Raw genomic sequence first — 18,919 nt, 5'->3', positions numbered from 1 at the left:
AAATTATAAAGTATATTCTAAAGTAAATTTCAAATATGTTAAATATTAGTTTTAAGTGTATTTATAACAATTTTGTTTTGTTCAATGTTTAGCCATAGTAAATTAAATCTGTTAGCACGTAACGAAGGCAAAATTAAATCATACGAGTCATGCTTTGATATTCGAGCATGGAGTCATGATACAGATACTCGAGTTAGGTACCTTAGGGATTGGATAAAATCTGATATGCCGATTTGTGTAATTCCTGTGTCCACGGTAACTAACTCACTAAGAATGATGTCTTGGAGGCGACGTGGGAAGGTAATTTTTCTGTTATATACTTATTTACATAGTGTATTATAATGAATTCTTAAAAACAAAAACAACACCCTGTAAATTTCCCACTGCTGAGCTAAGATCTTCTTCCTTTGAGGAGAAGGTTTGGACATATTCCACCGCGCTGTTCCAATGCGGGTTAATGGATGATCCTTAAAAAGGTTACGTTTTCAGGTTACGCCAAGATGTCACCCGGATTGTAAGTCCAAAGTGGTTCTTGATAGCATCTGCAACTCTTGTCATGTCATTAAAAACTGTTTTAAGGACGAAATTTTTCAAAAATATTTCGAGGAGGTTAGTCATTATTTCCAAAATTTAAAAATATTTTAGTAAAAATTCTTTTGGACTATTATCTTAAAATTTCATATATCTATCTATCTATATGGTATGGGCATGTAATGCGGAGGAATGAGGAACATATTGTGAGGAAGGCCTTGAGCATGAATGTGGATGGATATAGAGGTAGAGGACGACCCGATAACGATGGATGGATTGTGTGAAAGACGATATGGTTAGAAATAAAGTTACTTGTGAGATGACGTCTCACAGAGAAGTATGGAAGGAGAAGACATGCTGCGCAGACCCCAAATAAAATTGGGATAAGGGCAGAAGAATGATGATGTTGAAAATATTTTAAACTTTCACAGGAGGAATTCGAAACGTCTTACTGGCCTTGCGAACGATGTTTGGAAGCTTTAAAAAGTATTAAAATGTTCTGGAAGATAATTTTGGAGAGAGTATTGAAAATAAATTTTCCTAAAAGCAGTGATAGCGATGGAAGCCAGTACAACAATGAAAGTGTGAAAGGTATCGCTAAAATATGGCAACAGGAGGTTGTAGAACAGGCAATTTTTGTGAAGAGCTTAACCCCTTTTATAAAAGAAGAGCTCAGTCAAAATTCTTTGACACCGCGATCAAAACACAGAAGCGCTGAAACTTCGTCACACAAGGTTATGAAAAAAGATGCCTCTACGATCACTAATTTTATAACACATTGTTATGGTGTAAGCAAACGAAACTCGCCAACTCTATGTAAAAAATTAAGCACATGTACTTTATTTAAATACAAGACTGTTGACGTCTGTTGTGGTATAGACAGCGTTAATAAAGAAGAAAATGTTTTATATAAACACAATTTAGATTATTTGCAACAACGATTCAATCAGCAAAGCGATGAATTAAGACAATTGAAAAGGGAGAATATTTCACTAAAACTTGAACTTAGTAATATGCGCCAAAATGTTGCACCATCGTATAAACCTGTGTTCGTTTCTGATAGTAATGCCGTAGTGCCCAAACCTTATGAATCCAATTTCGACGATATCGACACTGAACCTGTCAAAAATATTGACTCAGAAATGATTATAACTATGAAAAATTGCAAAAATAAGGTAATCTAAGTTATTGATATTGCTATTCTATTTGTATAGCTATTTCTGTTTTTTTTTTTATTATTATTTTGATAGTTAGTATTACTATAAGTTAGTAGGTATTATTTCAGCTTTAAGTGTGTAGTTGGTAAAAAAAATTATTTCTAACAGTGGAGTTATACTCCATTTTCTTTTAGATTATATTATGCAGGTTGGTGTAGCAGATTAGCTTTTCACGCGGCAGATTTTCATCCAACACAATTATGGTTTCTTAATATGTCTTTCTTGAATACCGATATTAATAATAAACTCATTACTCGTTTCTAGGTCTTACTGTAAGTTTGTCTGTATTCGTAAAACCCATATATCGCTTATTCTATCGCTAGACAGTGAGCCAGAGTAAGTACTATCACTAGTGAAACCGAATGAAACTTATATTTTACAAGGTTGGTGGAAAGTAGAGATTGATTTTTGAACATTTTTCAGTCTACCTAGTTATTATAAATTAAGTAAATGCCATAAAATTTTCAAACATACGAGTTAAAGAATCTTATAGGAAATAGATCGTTGGGCAGTGTTTCATTCCTGTATTTTAACTCGTACCTTCAATTGGGATGAATATTCTAATCACTACATATACTTATCAGTTTAAATTATAATTTGTATTTTTTTCGCCTTATATTGTCTTAAATAAACGACAGTACTTGGAGAATTCTGCGACAGTACTTGGTGTATCTGATAAAAGTTATTGGGGCTTTCTGTCGATAAGTTCTCGGTAGCAGCCTGGAGTTGGGAAGTTAGACGGGTGAATGCTTCTCTGCTTTGGAATGTATGCAAAGCGCTTTGACTTGTGTTTCAATCTTTTTTGATTTTGTCGACTCATCAGATTATCAGAGTGTAGTAATGGAGACTACAATAAATCTATTGTAATACGCGAGATACATATTCTAGCTGTGTAACTAGAATATGTATCTCGCGGATGGTTAGTTTAGATAAGGTCTGAATTAAGTCATTAATGTAACAGAGAGAAAACACGTGTTATATCTGTCTGTTTGCCTCCCTTTTTTCAAACAACATTATTTGTATATGTATTTAATTAAGGCGAAGCTCAATTTTTGTTTCTCTGATCTATCTATCGCTATAAAATATCTCCATTTGCACTCAAAAACATTACAATATTTTGTCATGAAAATTGTACCAATATATTCAGCGTGTTTAGCAGATGGTTTTTGACTAAACATTAGCATAGAATATAATTTAACATACAAGTAATGTAGCCAACGTGTGGCCGGATTGTTTAGTATCTGAATAAAAGTCTACATCACGTAGAGGCTCTTTTGAAATCTATTTGTACCTAAATATTTTGTTACTGCTCATCAAAATATTTATTACAAATAATCTAAGTTGAACTCTGTTATTTTTAAAGAATTTCAGACACGTGTCAATGCTGCAAGTACTACATAAAACAAATGACGTAATAGCAAAGGAGAGCATGAATGAGAATTATCTCAGGAAGAACGAAGATCCTATTGAAGTTTTGACGAAAGGTGACGATAAACTTTAATCCAAATTTTATTTGTATGGACAAATTAATATGTTTGAAAATATTTTATAGGCTATACGAATAAAAAGTAATTATGTAAGCCTGTCAGACTGCCTTTGTTGTTTTTGACGGTCAAACAACAACCCAGTTTGATAAAATTTCGTATAAGCTTGAACTCCAAGGAAGAATTTCATTTGTTATGCCTAAAATATGTCGATCAACCCCCAAAACACGAGTGGAGTCGCGAACGACAACTATTTTTCTATGTATCACGTTATTTTTTCAGTTCACGATACATTTGGTGCGATCGTAAAAAGGGAGCTAACAATAGCAAATAAAAATAAATCACATAGAAAAGATGTAAACGTTAATTCTTATCACAGAGTAAATACTTATAAATATGACAAGACTGTATCTGCGAGGTCATCGTATTCCGATCTTTCTGATGGGATTTTTGTAAGTTTTCCATTACCCGAAGTAAATATTTATGTAGGGTTGAATCTAGAAGTAGTATTTGTATAAGAGTAGTAGTAATCAAGTAGTGTATTTTATTTATTTAAAATTTTCCGCCGACATAAACAGCTTAGCATGAAGGTAGCAGGAAAGTTGGATCGGAATAGTATCTTAACCATTATTTGTTAGTAGAATAATCCCCCATATTTATCCCCTACCCCAGCAGATAAATAAGAAGTAAATAAATAAAAACAAACAATTAATTTTATTTTCAGGTCTCAACAACAGACGTTTTATGATATCGAAAATATGTAATTCGAATTGTTGTAAATTTGTATGTGTTTGGATGAAATAAACATAGATGTGGTCCAATATTTTTATCATTAAAAGTAAATCAGATGAAACGAGACATAATCTTCATCATACGTCTGTACAGAAGTTTGTCAGCGTCGATTGCGAATATAAAATCTAAATGATTGAATTTATTTAGCGGTACTCTGTATTTTCCGACCACCGAGTCAATTCCAAGTAATAATTTATCTATGTCATTCGAACTCGATAGCCAATCATTATCGCCATAGTGTAGATAAATGGGCGCGGTTATTGCACTTAAGTTATACGCGGGTGGTGTAAAAGTACCATATGTTAGTTTATTAGATATCCAACCATGGTCGAAATTGGTAAACTGCTTCGACTTGTATAGTTGACCGAAGTGGATCATTTGTCTCGTCGACGCACCGGCTGGTGTGTGGCCAAGGATCACTGGGAGCATTGTCTGGAATAAAAACTTATCATCATCACTACATTGTATAAAACAAAGACGCTTTCTCTGTCCCTATATCCCTTTTTGCATACAAAGGGAAAATGCTTTTTTTTAATAGATAGAGTGATTAGAGAGGTTTTTGTTAATACATGGACAATATAGTAAAGAAACACTAATTTTAGAAGTTTGTTATGTGATGTCGTAAATAAATAAATTCTGTAGTATATTTCGTATCAGCATTGACCCGTGCATATACCGGTGTGGTCGCTACTTATAGATATATAAATTAGTTACATGTTTTTGCGTATATTTTTGGTATGTACTTCTCTTCTTATGTAAATTGTTCATCGTGGTTTCCTCCGCTTTAAATTTTACGCCTCCTGTTTTTGGTAGCACGATGTAAACTGTATATATGTACATAAATGTATGTATGGAATGTATCTTTCTCAAAAATATAACTCAGTTTGGTTCATATTATAAGATATTATAATATATATTTCCGCTTGGAAAAACTTAAATCTTATAGAAGTTTCGGCATTTGAGGAATTCCCCACTGATTTAATTTGGGAGTTTAATTAATAGAAATCCTTTTTTCTATTTTTCATAGGTGACATTTAATGTTGCGTTGAAAATTGTTGTTGTCTCTTTCTTTCGCATTTCAAATCAACAATGACAGAAAGAGAATATTTAGTGTTTCACTGACCGACTGCTAATCAAAGTTTATCATTAAGGCGGTTAATGTTTTTTATAGTTTGACCATTATAAAATATTATGATATCTCACCTTATTGAGTTGCGCTTCATTATATCCACAAAGAAGAAATAAGATATTGGTGCATAGACTCTGCGTTATAGCTTCCTCGAGACAAAATCTTTTACCAGCTAATTCATTTATCTTGCCGTTCGCTAAGAATTCGTTTTGGCCTAATAACATTAATATTCTCTGAAAGTGATTTAATGTATTAAGTATGTATAGGCACTGTTTTGTCTATGAAACAAAAGTAAAAAGTAAAAAGTAAAATAATAGCCTGTAAATTACCCACAGCTGGGCTAAGGCCTCCCCTTCCAATAGGGAGAGGGTTTGGAACCTATTCCACCACGCTGTTCCAATGCGGGTTGGTGGAATACACATGTGGCAGATTTCGATGAAATTAGAAATACGCAGGTTTCCTTATGATGTTTTCCTTCACCGCCGAGCACGAGATGAATTATAAACACAAATTAAGCACATATACATATATACTGGTGCTTGCCTGGGTTTGGACCCGAAATCATCGATTAAGATGCATGCGGTCTAACCACTGGGCCATCTCAGCTTATGAAACAAATATCTATATTATATAGTAACTCTGTCATTTATTATTTTGATGGATTTTGGCTGAAATTTGATACGAAGCAAGCTTAACATATAGGCTACTTTTTTTATACTAAACGACTAGTTGCAAAGCCGCCGGCTGCAACAAGTTCATAATAAACTTACAAATAACATATGTATTACCAAATTATTTACTTATCATTGTCTATTGGCTGTAATTGCTATTTGACCTAATAAATCAAAATGATAGTGAAATCTTAATGGACACAGAATTAGTAATAGTTATTATATAAATGGTGTGTTTAAACAGACGTACTAATGACAATTTAATTTTGATTTTTCAATATCAGCTATATTTAAAAGACATGATTAGTAGGTTTTTAGTATTTTGGCGAATGAGATGCCCGTTTTTTTTATAAATTTTTACCGAATTCATGTCACAGGACTAAATAAAATATTTATTAGTTTTATTAAAATTTAAAATTACAACAAATAAAAATTACGCCTCATACAATATAAAAATCAAGTATTAAAAGTCATTATAATTTGACAAAGAGTTTATTGCCAAGGATTTATACAACTCTGTGCTTTGCCGCTTGGCGTAAATTCAATTAAAAAAAAAACAAGTCCTCTCTATCCTATTCAACAGCAAAACCTTGATCTCTGCCAAATTTAATTTTAACTCCTTAAATCTTTTGTTCGTGCGATACACATTTGTTTTACTGAACTTATTTTTGTTATTATGCTTACATATAATATACTCTAGATAATATTAGGATACCGGTTTTCTATACTAAATAATCTATCCCATCTAACAAAATAATTGTCATTAGACCATAAATCATAGATAATAAGTGTCAAATCTCATTTTACATTTCCATGAACATCTAAGTCTAATATTTATATATTTTTATTACGAGCTGGGATCGGCGGTTACATGTGACTGACGTAATTATATTATGCATGGAATATTAAACAATACTATACTATACATACTAACACGGGAGATTTTTTAAAATCTTGATCTCTAATCAAAGACTGTAAGATTTACGTAGACAATTTGACTTCTTTTTACGAATTTATGAATATTTCTACCAAATTGCTTGACTGGTTATTATAAAGTATAATAAAATAGTAATTTTGTATTGTAACTATAATAGCGACAAATAAATGATTGTAGACGTAATTGATTTATCGAACTAGATGATATGAAGACTAAAGATGCCTTTATGTTCCCTATAATAATAGCATAGTCAGTATTTATTAATTCCGAGATTACTCCGAACATACAGAAAGACAGAAAAATCGAAATAATTCTTGATGCCATTTTCAAAACTTGCAAACTCGTTTAAAATTACCGATAAACACTTAATTTTATTTATTTGTTTTACCGATTAAGATAAGTGCCATGCTCGTTACAAGTAGAACTCAAAATATCCTTATGAAAGTAAAACCCCTTTGAAATATTAGAAAGGAAAGTTATCTGTTCTTATCAATACAGAAGTGTTGATATAATTGTTACTGTTATATAATCGAAATGAAAACAAGATAACAAAACATTTAATCCATCAATATTTTGATGTTAAGTAATTTCTGATCATATAGGTATATTTTTTTGATTAATTATAAAACGAATCCAAGTGGTTTAGTCGATTCAGTCAACAGCGCGACTATTACTCAATAAATTAGCTGATATAAATGAATTAAAACATGTAGTAATTGTCAATGCAGATCAAATATATCGTCGTGAAATAATCTTAAAATGAATAAGAGAAGTTTATCGTATCAATTACACTTGAAGCTTTTTTAGTATTAGGTTGGGGAAAAAATCTTTTCGCATATAGTATGTATGAACTTGTAATAAAATCTCTTTGGCTATACCATTTGTATCTGGCTGGTTTTGGTATCATTAAAAAGTTTTAATTTTAAAGAAGGCACTTCCAAATTCAAATTAGGAATTTGTGTGATTTTCATTTGTTTTTGTTGTTGTTAAAATGAGTGAATCTAAAGAAGAAATTCGATACATTTTAAAATTTTACTATAAAAAAGGTAAAAATGCAACTCAAGCCGCGAAAAAAAATTGTGCTGTTTATGGAGCTAATGCAGTATCTGTGAGAGTAGCGCAAGTTTGGTTTAAGCGTTTTCAAGCCGGAAATTTTGATATCAAAGATGCATCTCGCTCTGGTCGCCCTGTTACGGACAAAATTGATGCCATTTTTGAAAAAGTGGAGCAAGATCGGCATATTAGTAGTTACGATGTAGCTGAAGAACTGGCAATTGACCACAAGACGGTTTTGACTCATTTGAATAAAGGTGGGTACACAAAAAGCTCGATATATGGGTGCCTCATGAACTCACTGAAAGAAACCTAATGAACCGTGTACTCATTTGTGATTCTTTATTACGACGTAATGAAACCGAACCATTTTTGAAGAAGCTGATAACCGGTGATGAAAAGTGGATCACATACGACAAGAACGTGCGAAAAAGATCGTGGTCAAAGGCCGGTCAAGCTTCACAGACTGTGGCAAAACCCGGATTAACTCGCAACAAGGTAATGCTGTGTGTATGGTGGGATTGGAAGGGCATCATTCATTATGAGCTGTTACCGCCCGACAGGACCATCGATTCAGAACTGTATTGCGGACAATTGATGAGATTGAAGCAAGAAATTGAGAGAAAGCAGCCAGAATTGATCAACAGAAGGGGTGTGGTTTTTCACCATGACAACGCTAAACCTCACACATCTTTAGCCACTCAACAAAAATTACGAGAGTTTGGCTGGGAGGTATTAATGCATTCGCCGTATAGTTCTGACCTTGCACCTTCAGATTTTCATCTGTTTCGGTCTCTGCAGAATTCCTTAGGCAGTGTCAGGTTAACATCACGAGAGGACTGCCAAAACCACTTGTCACAGTTTTTCGATCAGAAGCCCCAAAATTTTTACAGCAATGGGATCATGTCACTACCAACAAGATGGCAAAAAGTTATGGAACAAAATGGCACCTACATACTTTAGTCAAATGTAAATAAACTATAAAAAAAAACTTTTTGAATTTTCATATAAAATACGAAGAAACTTTTTCCCCACCTATTATATCCCTACGTATAGTACGACACAACTTATATGTAGCATCGGCAAAATTCGTAAAGCCCATTACTACACAACCTACAGAAATAGATCCCTATCGCGCCATTCGTCACTATAGATTCTCGCGTCATTTTAACCCGATAAATCAAGTGCATGTCAATCGACGTGTCAAATTGACGAATATATTAAGGTCATATGATATTACGCGTTATTACGTTTGTGTGAAGATCATATTCACATAAGAAATAAGTATTGATACTTTGGGAGAGCGTATTTAATTCGTATGTGATCGGCTTTACGAAATTTGCCGATGCTACATCTAAGTTGTGTCGTACTATACATTTATATTTTTAATCAAAGTGGTACGATTTGTACAGAACACAATGATAGTCTTTCTAATCATGTTGTTTAAAGAGCGCTCAGTTTTTGCCATTCTTATTCCGAGTAATCGTAAATCTCTTACCTCCAAGGAATTCGTAAAAGGCGCGATGGCTCTCACTAGAGGACTCCTCATATTTCCGACAAACGCAACGGGTGCTAGTGCTTGCATCGCTTTAATTTTATCGTTATATTCCGGCCTGGTCGAAGTCATTACAAAGAACGCTGTAGTTCCCTGCGAAAATCCAACATACTGTATCTTGGTGACGTTTCTCTCGTTTAAAACGTAGTCGATCATAGCTGGTAGATCGTAGTAGCCTATTTCGTGCCAGCTGAACTTCCAAAACGATGAGGAAGATGGATTCATTGAGACGTGCTTCCGGGAGTACGTATTGCCTCTAGCGTTGCCCATCCAGACATCATAACCAGCGTCTGCTAATATATAAGCTGAAAACGACGAATTATTTAACATTTATTTCATATATAGTTTAAATGTTTTAATACTATCAAAATTAATTGTTTTAGTCAATTATCCGAGATGGTTGATTAGCGCCGATATGGCTTAGTGGTTACAATGCGTGCATCTTTTCCGATTATTGCGGGTTCAATCCCAGGCAAGCACCTCTGAAAATTAATGTGCTTAATTTGTGTTTAAAATTCATCTCGGCGGTGAAGGAAAACATCGTGAGGGAACCTGCATGTGTCTAATTTCATATAAATTCTGTCACATGTGTATTCCATCAACCCGCAATGGGTGATGTTCCAAACCTTCTCAAAGGAAGAGGAGGCCTTAACCCAGCAATGGGAAATTTACAGGCATGTTGTTAAGTCGATTATTATTACACTCATTCTACGTAGGAAATAAATTGATTGGATGGCTAAAGCCATCAATTAAAATTGATGATTTCAAGTAAACTAAACTGACGGTTTTTTTTATTATTGTAACACTGGAGAGTCTTACCCAATCCTTTTCCCGGTCCCATCAGTACCCATTCCGCAGACGACGACAGAAGACCGTGTTGTAGAAATACAACAGGTCTATTTTCTTGCGAGAAATTTTCTCTTCCAAAAGGTATCCTGTGCAATTCCAAGACGTATTGGTCTTCCGTATACGTTCGATGAATTTCACATGGATAACCGTACTTTCTTATGAGGCTAAACTGAAATATTATGCAATTATAACATTGTGTATAAGATTGGGGTTTTTTATGTGTATTATAATTTCCTAACAAACCTACTGTCTCTGACGTTGTTATATCATACAAGCTGAAGCCACGGCTTTATCTGCGCGATGTTTATAAACTTTTATACCACACAAATCGTTACCCCAATTTTACCAAAAAAAGTATCTTATGAACTCAAACTATCAACAAACGCAATTTCATTTAAATCTCTTCAGCGGTTAAAGCGTCAAGAGGTAACAGAGTTATTTTTGCATTTATAATATTAGTACGGATTATTTGCACGAGTATAATAGATTAGATTATAAGGTTTACTTTCAGGCTATCTAGGATTTTCGTATTTTGATTTTATTTTTAATAATAACATTCTAAGAACAAATAAATTTGTTTTATAGGAGGATTATTGTATGGTTCTTTGATATATCTATATACACAAAACACCACTCATTGATTAATCACGAAATCTCAGAAACTATATTACCTACAAACTTTAAATTTGGTGGTTAGGTTCCTAGTAATTTGCTTAAAATTTTACGGATTTCACTAAACATGAAAAAGCGTTGGAATTTTATGTTTTATAAATTTCGTGCGGGTAAAACCGCAGGTCAGGTTCAGCACCCGCTGATTTTCCAAAGCAAATATTTATTATGGCTTTTTACTCCACATTTTGGGGACCAGACTGAAGCACGAATGTCGTAGACGTTTCTACAATGTTCTCCAAATACTTCAAGGGCAAAAAAAACACCTTCGCATGAAAGAGTTAAGGCATCAATTAATAATTTTAATAAGTTATACTATCTATTATGTTAGGCTGTTAGGTAATCAAATGCTATTGTACATTGTATACTTTAAACAAGTAGGTACTTCATTTATTCACAATAATTGTTAATACCTATAATTCGATATCAATCTATATAATCACTAATAAAACATTTGCTTAATAGAAAAAAAATAGTAAAAAGTTAAGCTTTATTTTTGTTTCGAGTTTAAGGGTTTTAGAAAGCGTGATAGGCATACATACAGTATCCAATGAAGCATCTTCATCGACATCATTTTTAAGAATTTCTTCATCAGCATACACGAAATATGTTAAACAAATTATTACACAAATTTTGGACATTGGGAAACTAATAGACATTTTGTTAAACTATCAAAATGATCACTTGTACAAGAAACTACACTGAAATGGTAGCTGAATTTGACGACAGTCTTCATAAGGATTAACTGATAAGGCTAATACTGTATCTATTAAGGTAAATTCGTTTGTTTGTGTAATTGTTTGTCTTGAACTACATAATTTTATGGGTGTACATTTTCAATTAGCTTTAAAAAATTTATAGTCTGCATTCGATATAAAAACTTTTTTCACTGCCTATACGCCACAAGTTATGGTAACTTAGCTTTTGAATCTGTAATTAATCAGGCACCATTCAAACCGGAATGCAACAGTACAAAATATTGCTGTTTGGCAATAGAGTATCTGGTGGTAGGTAGAGCTGGTGTTTACTCATACAGACCTTTTCTACCACCTGTAAAGTTAGACACTGGTATTTAATGTGTTTTTTCCTAACTTGTTCGAATGAACATTAAAATGACCTTTATTTATCTTTTATCACTGGAAAAGGGGTCAAACTCATCAACAATAATTAAATCCACGCATGACATACAACAATTACGAAATAAGTGGTCTCAAGGTTTATGATTATATGAGATAAAACTAATATCAAAATATTTGACGATTAAGGTATTTTGTTAGTTTGTTTGTTTTGATTTCACGTCGTACTGCTGTTTTTTTCCATCTTAAATATTTTTTTATTTAATATTATTAACTTATGCACATTATGTATGACATATGTACACTTATGTACCTATGTCTTTTACGATCGATTAACATTTATATTATAAAGACATGGCTTATTTTAGTTTTTATGTGTTAAGCACTATAACATAACTTTTTTTTTATATAATCTACATCAAAGTAAAGTAGGTTATTTTTAAATATACACATTTGAAGAGTAAGGACAATATCATTACTATGCTCTATTCGATTATGTTATCTATATCTACGCATTTTTTTTCATCAGAAACAACCGCTGTAGCATGATTCTAGCCATCCAAAATCACAAACACTATGTATGGTACCATTAACTTATGGTAATACATATGAAGTCCGTGTATAGATATCATAAGTTATAATAAACAACAATTTTTATTTTGTTAAATTATTAAATTGTGCTCCCTCATAACTGATTACGCTCAAATAACATGTCACAATATTAAGTAAATTTATTTTCGTAATAATTTAAAATTTCCGCGTTCCACCTACTGTCATTTTCATATAATCTGTAATATATACTTATAAAATTGTTAAAAATAGTTATTACATTTGATAAAATAAAACAATTTTTAAATTATTATCGAATATAAATTAATGTTAAATAAATATTTTATTGATTGAAACTTTTATATTAATATTTTTGATCTGCCAACACTCAGATTGTTTTCTTTCGCATTCGCAGTGATCATTCATACATGCATCTTAATTTGTTTGTTTTTACATTATATTTCTTTTATAAACAATTGAGCTTTATGAAGACGCGAAATGGCAAATCAGGAAATCAGTTTAAAATGGAATGGATACCAGAATAATATATTATCAAATGTGAAGGAGTTATTTAAAGACGAAGGTTTATCTGATGTGACACTAGTATCGGAAGGGCAAAGTTTTAAGGCTCATAAAGTTATTCTTTCTGCGAATAGTTCAGTGTTTAGAACGATATTTCAGGTAAGAAACCATGGATATTAATGTAACAAGGTCAATATTTTAAGGCTGCTAAAATCATCTGTAAGACGCCCACACGTTTTTTTCACAGCAAAACCCCCAGAAAGATCCAATTATAGTACTTCATGACATCAATACAGATTCTTTACAAACTCTGTTAAGATTTATGTACAATGGTGAAGTTAATGTAACAGAGGAATTTTTGCCAATACTTTTAAAAACTGCTGAAGCCCTAAGAATATGTGGCTTATCTACTGGCAATGATGCTGTTAAAGACGACGAGGTAAGCTTGTAGCAACTTATTAAATAAGTATGATTTATTTAAATAAGTTTTTAAAACAAATGATAATATATGTTTCTAGAAAACTGCATCATCCACACAAGCTCTACCTAAAAAAAGAAAGAAAAGCGAGCAGGATGACAGTAATAAGAGCAATAAAAAACCTGTGCCATGTCCTGTGAAACTAGATAATGCTATCACCATCTCAAACTCTGATGTCCACAAAAACCTAGTAAGTATTCAATCAAATAATTCAAATATCATTTTTTAAATTATATTTTAATATATATAACATTATTTAAGCCAAAATCCTGTAAGAGATATGGCTTGTACAAAAGTTTGTGAGGTCAAATCTGGGGAAGAAATACAGTGAGTGCTAAGTTTGTGCTCATAATAAATATATATCAAAATAACCGTGTTAACTTAAGATCTAGATTATGTTTATCTACATTTACACAATGGTTTGTTTTTACGGTTTGTATAGTGTAGTCGTACAAGTAAGTTCACTTCAAGGTGTAGTATAGAATACAGCTTAATAAATTACCTGCTTACCTACTTGAATTTCACAATGATGATCTGTACTTAATTTTTAATTGGTTTTTACAATGGTATATATGTACCACTTTAATCTAATCCATGCAGTAGTAAGAAAAACATTCTCTTGATTCTATGAAATTATTTTGTCTTGCTTTCCATTTTTAATATATATATATGTATATAAATTAAGTATTTGATACAGACCATAAATTTCCAATTCAATTGTTATATTTAATACAAAGCAAGTGACTATAGTAATAAACTTAGTTGTCACTATGTAACAATTTGTTATCAATCTCTAATAAATTCTATGTTTTTTACAGAACATTGTTCCCAAAGTAGAGCCAGTCGATTCACCACTGACTGATTATTCAGGGGAAAACACTAACGATACAGATATTGCCGTTCTAGATGATACGATTGAGAAGAAATACTCAGTTAGTCCTGAAAGTGTTTCAAATAAATCTATATGTAATTCTGCTTCTGATCGTTGTGTTAAGAAGTGGATTAATGAAGTCAGCAGTACACAGCCGTGTTTAAATATGATTAATGAAAAAAATATGATAGAGCAAGATGATGACAAGGAAATAGAGATTGATAAAGAAGTAGAGACAGTATTACAGAGTGGTACTATAGTAGAGTCGTTAAGTATAACAACTGAGAATTTGAATTTCGTGTCCAGTGAAGCACAGAGCGTAAAAGGTATGTTGTTATCTATTTTACTTTTTAGTGTTTATGCTTCAACTTCTAATTCTATCCTGCTAATATTATAAATGCGAAAGTTTGTGAGGATGGATGGATGTATATATGTTTGTTATTCTTTCACGTAAAAACTGCTGAAAGGATTTGGATGAAATTTCACAGTAATATAGTTTATACAACAGAATACATAGGATATAATTTATAATAAAATTGTGTTAATGGGTCATAATATAACTAAACATGTCAAGTACAAACAGTGTGAAGCCCATGTGGGTCGCTAGTGATTATATAAGTCTATTAAATATGTGCGTTTACAAAATATATTATTTTTATTACATTCTTTGTTAGTCATTTATTTGTGTATATACAAAATCAAATCTATTAAATATCTTTTATAGTTATTTGATATGCCTTAATGTTGTATTTCAGACAAAACTACTACATGCTATGCAAATCCATCATTCCCATGCCCATTCTGCCCCAGAGTTTACAATAGCTGGGGTTATAGACGGAGGCATGTAAAATCTAGACACATGACTAACAGGTAAGTTAAATTAAGTATGTGCCAACAATTACATCGTTTGAGAACTATCAGAGAGTCTGTCAAACTTTTATAGGTCTGTTATATATATTCTTACCATTATAAGGAGAGGGTATGAAGTTTACTTCATCACACTGCTCCAATATATGGGTATGGGTATGCTTGGCAGATTCTCATCCATAACATGTTTGCCTTTAACACTGAGTATGAAAATAATTATAAATACCAATTAGGTTCAAATTCAGTTGTTCTTTACCCTGGCTTGATCTCAATATCATTGAGTATAATTCACATCTTGTAACTACAAGACCATCAAGATTAAATAATCAACTGCTTTGCCAAATATTATTGGCAATTCGGTTAAAAACTCAAACATTTCATATTCCATTTATTTATGTACTAAGGTTATTGTTTTTTATTACAGATTGTCATGCAAATGGTGCGTTTCAGTACTACCCTCTACTGGAGCATGGTATTCTCACGCCACCAGAGCTCATGGTGTCCCACATGAGGAAGCAAGAAACTCCCTCGTTGTCATGGTTGAAGCACATGCAGTACTTACTCTGAATGAACCAAGTGTAGCCCAGTTATTGGGCCAAGTCGGTATATCTGACAATAATGGTACTAGTGTCAACGACAAAACCGCCTAGGGTATGTCTTTTTCCATACTTCTAGATCATTTGTATACACTTAAACAAGAAATCTTTTATATATATAATATGAACTCAAGCACTAAGTACCTTGAATGATGAAGAAACTATTTTTAACCAAGTTTATAAAATTATATTTTAAAAGTAGTGTCAGCAAAAAAAGGTTTCCATCTTTTCAGTACTTGAACGACTCATATCATTTATCAAAATAAATTGTTTGCTTGTTTAATTATAATGGTAATCAAATGGTTAAATGACCAACCACAAATTTATCCGAGTTAATATTTAAATGATATTTAGTCTATGCAATTAAAATTTTTTTTTTTTTTATAATATGAAAGATGAACCAAAATATTTGGAATGCCACTGCGACTATTAAATTGAATATTTTATAATACAATCACACTAGTCTCCGAAATTAAAAACAACTAGCAATTTATTTTTCTCTAATTCTATATTTATGTAAAAGAAATCAATCGTAAATCATGGACTGATGACTTTGATGAAAAATCATATTTAACCCAAACATTGGGCCAAATGGGAAATTACTAATGCCAGTAACAATTAATTCTCCAGGGTATAAAATTTTCTCTTATCAAAAATTTATTTTATATACAAAACTGCCAATCTTTGAGAGCTTATTTTTAAGTATTCTCAATGAAAGCATTTTGAGAAATATTTTGATTATATATTTATATTTTATATGTATGTATCGAGAGGTAGAGGTATATGAAAAAACACATATATATTTTAAATAGTCTATAAGGTTAAATATTATAAGATTTATAATATAGTTCAGAAAAACAATTGTCGATATAGACAAAGTGAGTTTATCTGGTCTTTAGTATGTTTAAGCTGAGGTCTTTTGATTTTATAATATAAAAAAAAAACAGTACTATAAATTATTCCACATTTATCAAATTTATATTTTTATAAATTCCCTATACAGTAATCAAATTTCATTTTTCTAACAATGCTTTAAGCAAATTCAAATTAACCTCGGTATGTAGTCATTTTAGAAGTATATTAACAGTGATAATAAACATTTAAAATCAAATACCAGCCAGTCGATAATTTAGGCAATAATAATCAAATATGTGGTATATTTATATAAATTGATTAAAACAAGCATTATGACTGGAATCATTTTTCCATAACTTTATATTTCTTGCGAAACTGGTAATCTATTATAGTAACTATTTACTTAAAATAAAAGATGATGCTTTAAAAATAATCAAGTCAATTTGCATTGTCACAAGCCATTTAATTAAAACTTATTATAATTTTAGATTTTTTATTTTATTACTATGGTAACACTTTTCTAGTGATGGTAACAAATTAATAATGGTCAGTAACATTTTTTTTATATCACATTTCATACTAAAAATATGGTGATAATTATAATAATATTAGTGTTATTTCGATATAATTTAGTGATGATGATCTCAACTCAAACAAGTCAGATGTTTAGAAGTTAAGATTCGTAATATTAGTTTGTTTAAATATCTATAAAATAAACGAATATGACGATTGAGAGTTTTAAAAAACTTTATTAAGTAAATAAAATCATTTGGCTAGTCCATTCATCCACCTAAAAATATTTATGCCTTATTTTTATGATGCTCATATCATTCAATCTATAGTTGATTTCAATAGAATTAATGCAAGTAAGCAAAGTAATGTCACAGTGTAAAACATACTTGACTGAATAACAACTGAGCAACATTGTAATCGTTTTATTATATATTCGATTAGTATATATCATCGTAAGATTTAGTATATTACTCTATAATCTATCAATAAAATACATACAATTTCGATCATTCATAATATTTCGGTTGGCTTAGAGTTTTTATAGTTTAATTGAAATTTAATTCAATAGAATGTAAACTATCGAATAATAACGGTGGCATATGATTGGTCGATCTTACAACAAGACCGGCCAATCAGGAAGACCTTTTGACAGTTGACAATTTGACGCGTGATTTAAATCTAACAGTTTAACTTAGATAGATTACAATATAGCGAAAAATAATAGGTTAAATTGCAATCATATTTCACGGCTCACAATAATTCGACACATAACAATCTCCCTCGTCAGATTGTAATCTAACATATTTTGTAATCTTACAGTGACATATAAAAGTCAAGTTTGCTATGTGTTATTTTTACATAACTATAAGAGTTAGTGCGCACTGGTGATTTTTGTAAAATGTTTCTCATTGTCACGTCACGTTTCCAAAGTGGAGTGAGCTCATTAATAGAGACAGTGACAAAACATTTTCGAAATCGAAGTGTCATTTGCCACTATGGATTTCGAAGAGACGGTCGTTCTCTGTGAACTCGTGAGACTCGGGAAAAAAATAAAGCGAAGAGAATACTGGGTACTAATTTCTTACCACGCTTTAATTTTCACGTGAATATCTGAATACTGTGACAAATATTACCGGTGCGCGCTAGCTCTAAATTTTGTGATTTGACAGTAGATTGTTTTTTTGTTTTTGTAATAATTCTATTGAGATTTGTGCATACATATTTTGTACTCATTATTAACTTTTTTCTTTAATGTAAATTACATTCAATCGATATATAAATTAGTTACGACTGAACAAATAGAGAGCTTATCGTAAAAATATACCCTTTCTTGTATAAGAAGATATTTTTATAATGTACTTTTTGATATTCGTAGATGTAAGTCAATTAGAAATCTTGGCAATAACTATGGAATGTGATTTCTGTGGCGGAAAATACGTATTTAGATTTTAGATGTACTTTTAAGGCCTTTGGAAATTTGTATTTTTGAGCACAATCCACATTATGAGTGTTATTGTGATTATACTATGTGGTATATAAAATAGCGTTTCAACGTAGCCTGTGAAAGAATGACCTAATTTTTGTACGAAAATGTATCAATTTTATCCAATATATTTAAAGCCTTATTCACATTAAACGCATAAAATGCTGGTATTACAAAGTAAGTAATAGTAATTCAACAAATATATTTGCATAATTATGATGT

General features: G+C 31.4%; 3 protein-coding genes across 3 annotated transcripts; 2 read left to right on the top strand and 1 right to left on the bottom strand.

The window, feature by feature from the left end:
* Positions 1-5: 5 nt before the first annotated feature.
* On the top strand, positions 6-4,055 carry LOC124531200. Its single transcript, XM_047105689.1, has 6 exons — positions 6-300; positions 490-609; positions 963-1,706; positions 3,112-3,232; positions 3,515-3,684; positions 3,957-4,055. The coding sequence occupies exons 1-6, from the start codon at positions 85-87 to the stop codon at positions 3,978-3,980; spliced, it is 1,395 nt and encodes a 464-aa protein (XP_046961645.1). The 5' UTR covers positions 6-84; the 3' UTR covers positions 3,981-4,055.
* A 6-nt stretch (positions 4,056-4,061) lies between these two features.
* On the bottom strand, positions 4,062-11,546 carry LOC124530929 (lipase 3-like). The gene is made up of 5 exons (XM_047105301.1): positions 11,430-11,546; positions 10,189-10,387; positions 9,313-9,674; positions 5,228-5,386; positions 4,062-4,456 (listed from the first exon to the last, which is right to left on the bottom strand). The coding sequence occupies exons 1-5, from the start codon at positions 11,544-11,546 to the stop codon at positions 4,076-4,078; spliced, it is 1,218 nt and encodes a 405-aa protein (XP_046961257.1). The 3' UTR covers positions 4,062-4,075.
* Positions 11,547-12,909: 1,363 nt separating this feature from the next.
* On the top strand, positions 12,910-16,669 carry LOC124531346 (sex determination protein fruitless-like). The gene is made up of 6 exons (XM_047105879.1): positions 12,910-13,193; positions 13,282-13,473; positions 13,553-13,702; positions 14,331-14,709; positions 15,139-15,253; positions 15,675-16,669. The coding sequence occupies exons 1-6, from the start codon at positions 13,011-13,013 to the stop codon at positions 15,898-15,900; spliced, it is 1,245 nt and encodes a 414-aa protein (XP_046961835.1). The 5' UTR covers positions 12,910-13,010; the 3' UTR covers positions 15,901-16,669.
* The last annotated feature ends 2,250 nt before the right edge of the window (positions 16,670-18,919 follow it).

Source organism: Vanessa cardui, chromosome 7, assembly GCF_905220365.1.
Source record: "Vanessa cardui chromosome 7, ilVanCard2.1, whole genome shotgun sequence".
NCBI lineage: Eukaryota > Metazoa > Arthropoda > Insecta > Lepidoptera > Nymphalidae > Vanessa > Vanessa cardui.
Note: the sequence above shows the minus strand (reverse complement) of the source record. Positions and strands in the feature narration are given on the sequence as shown.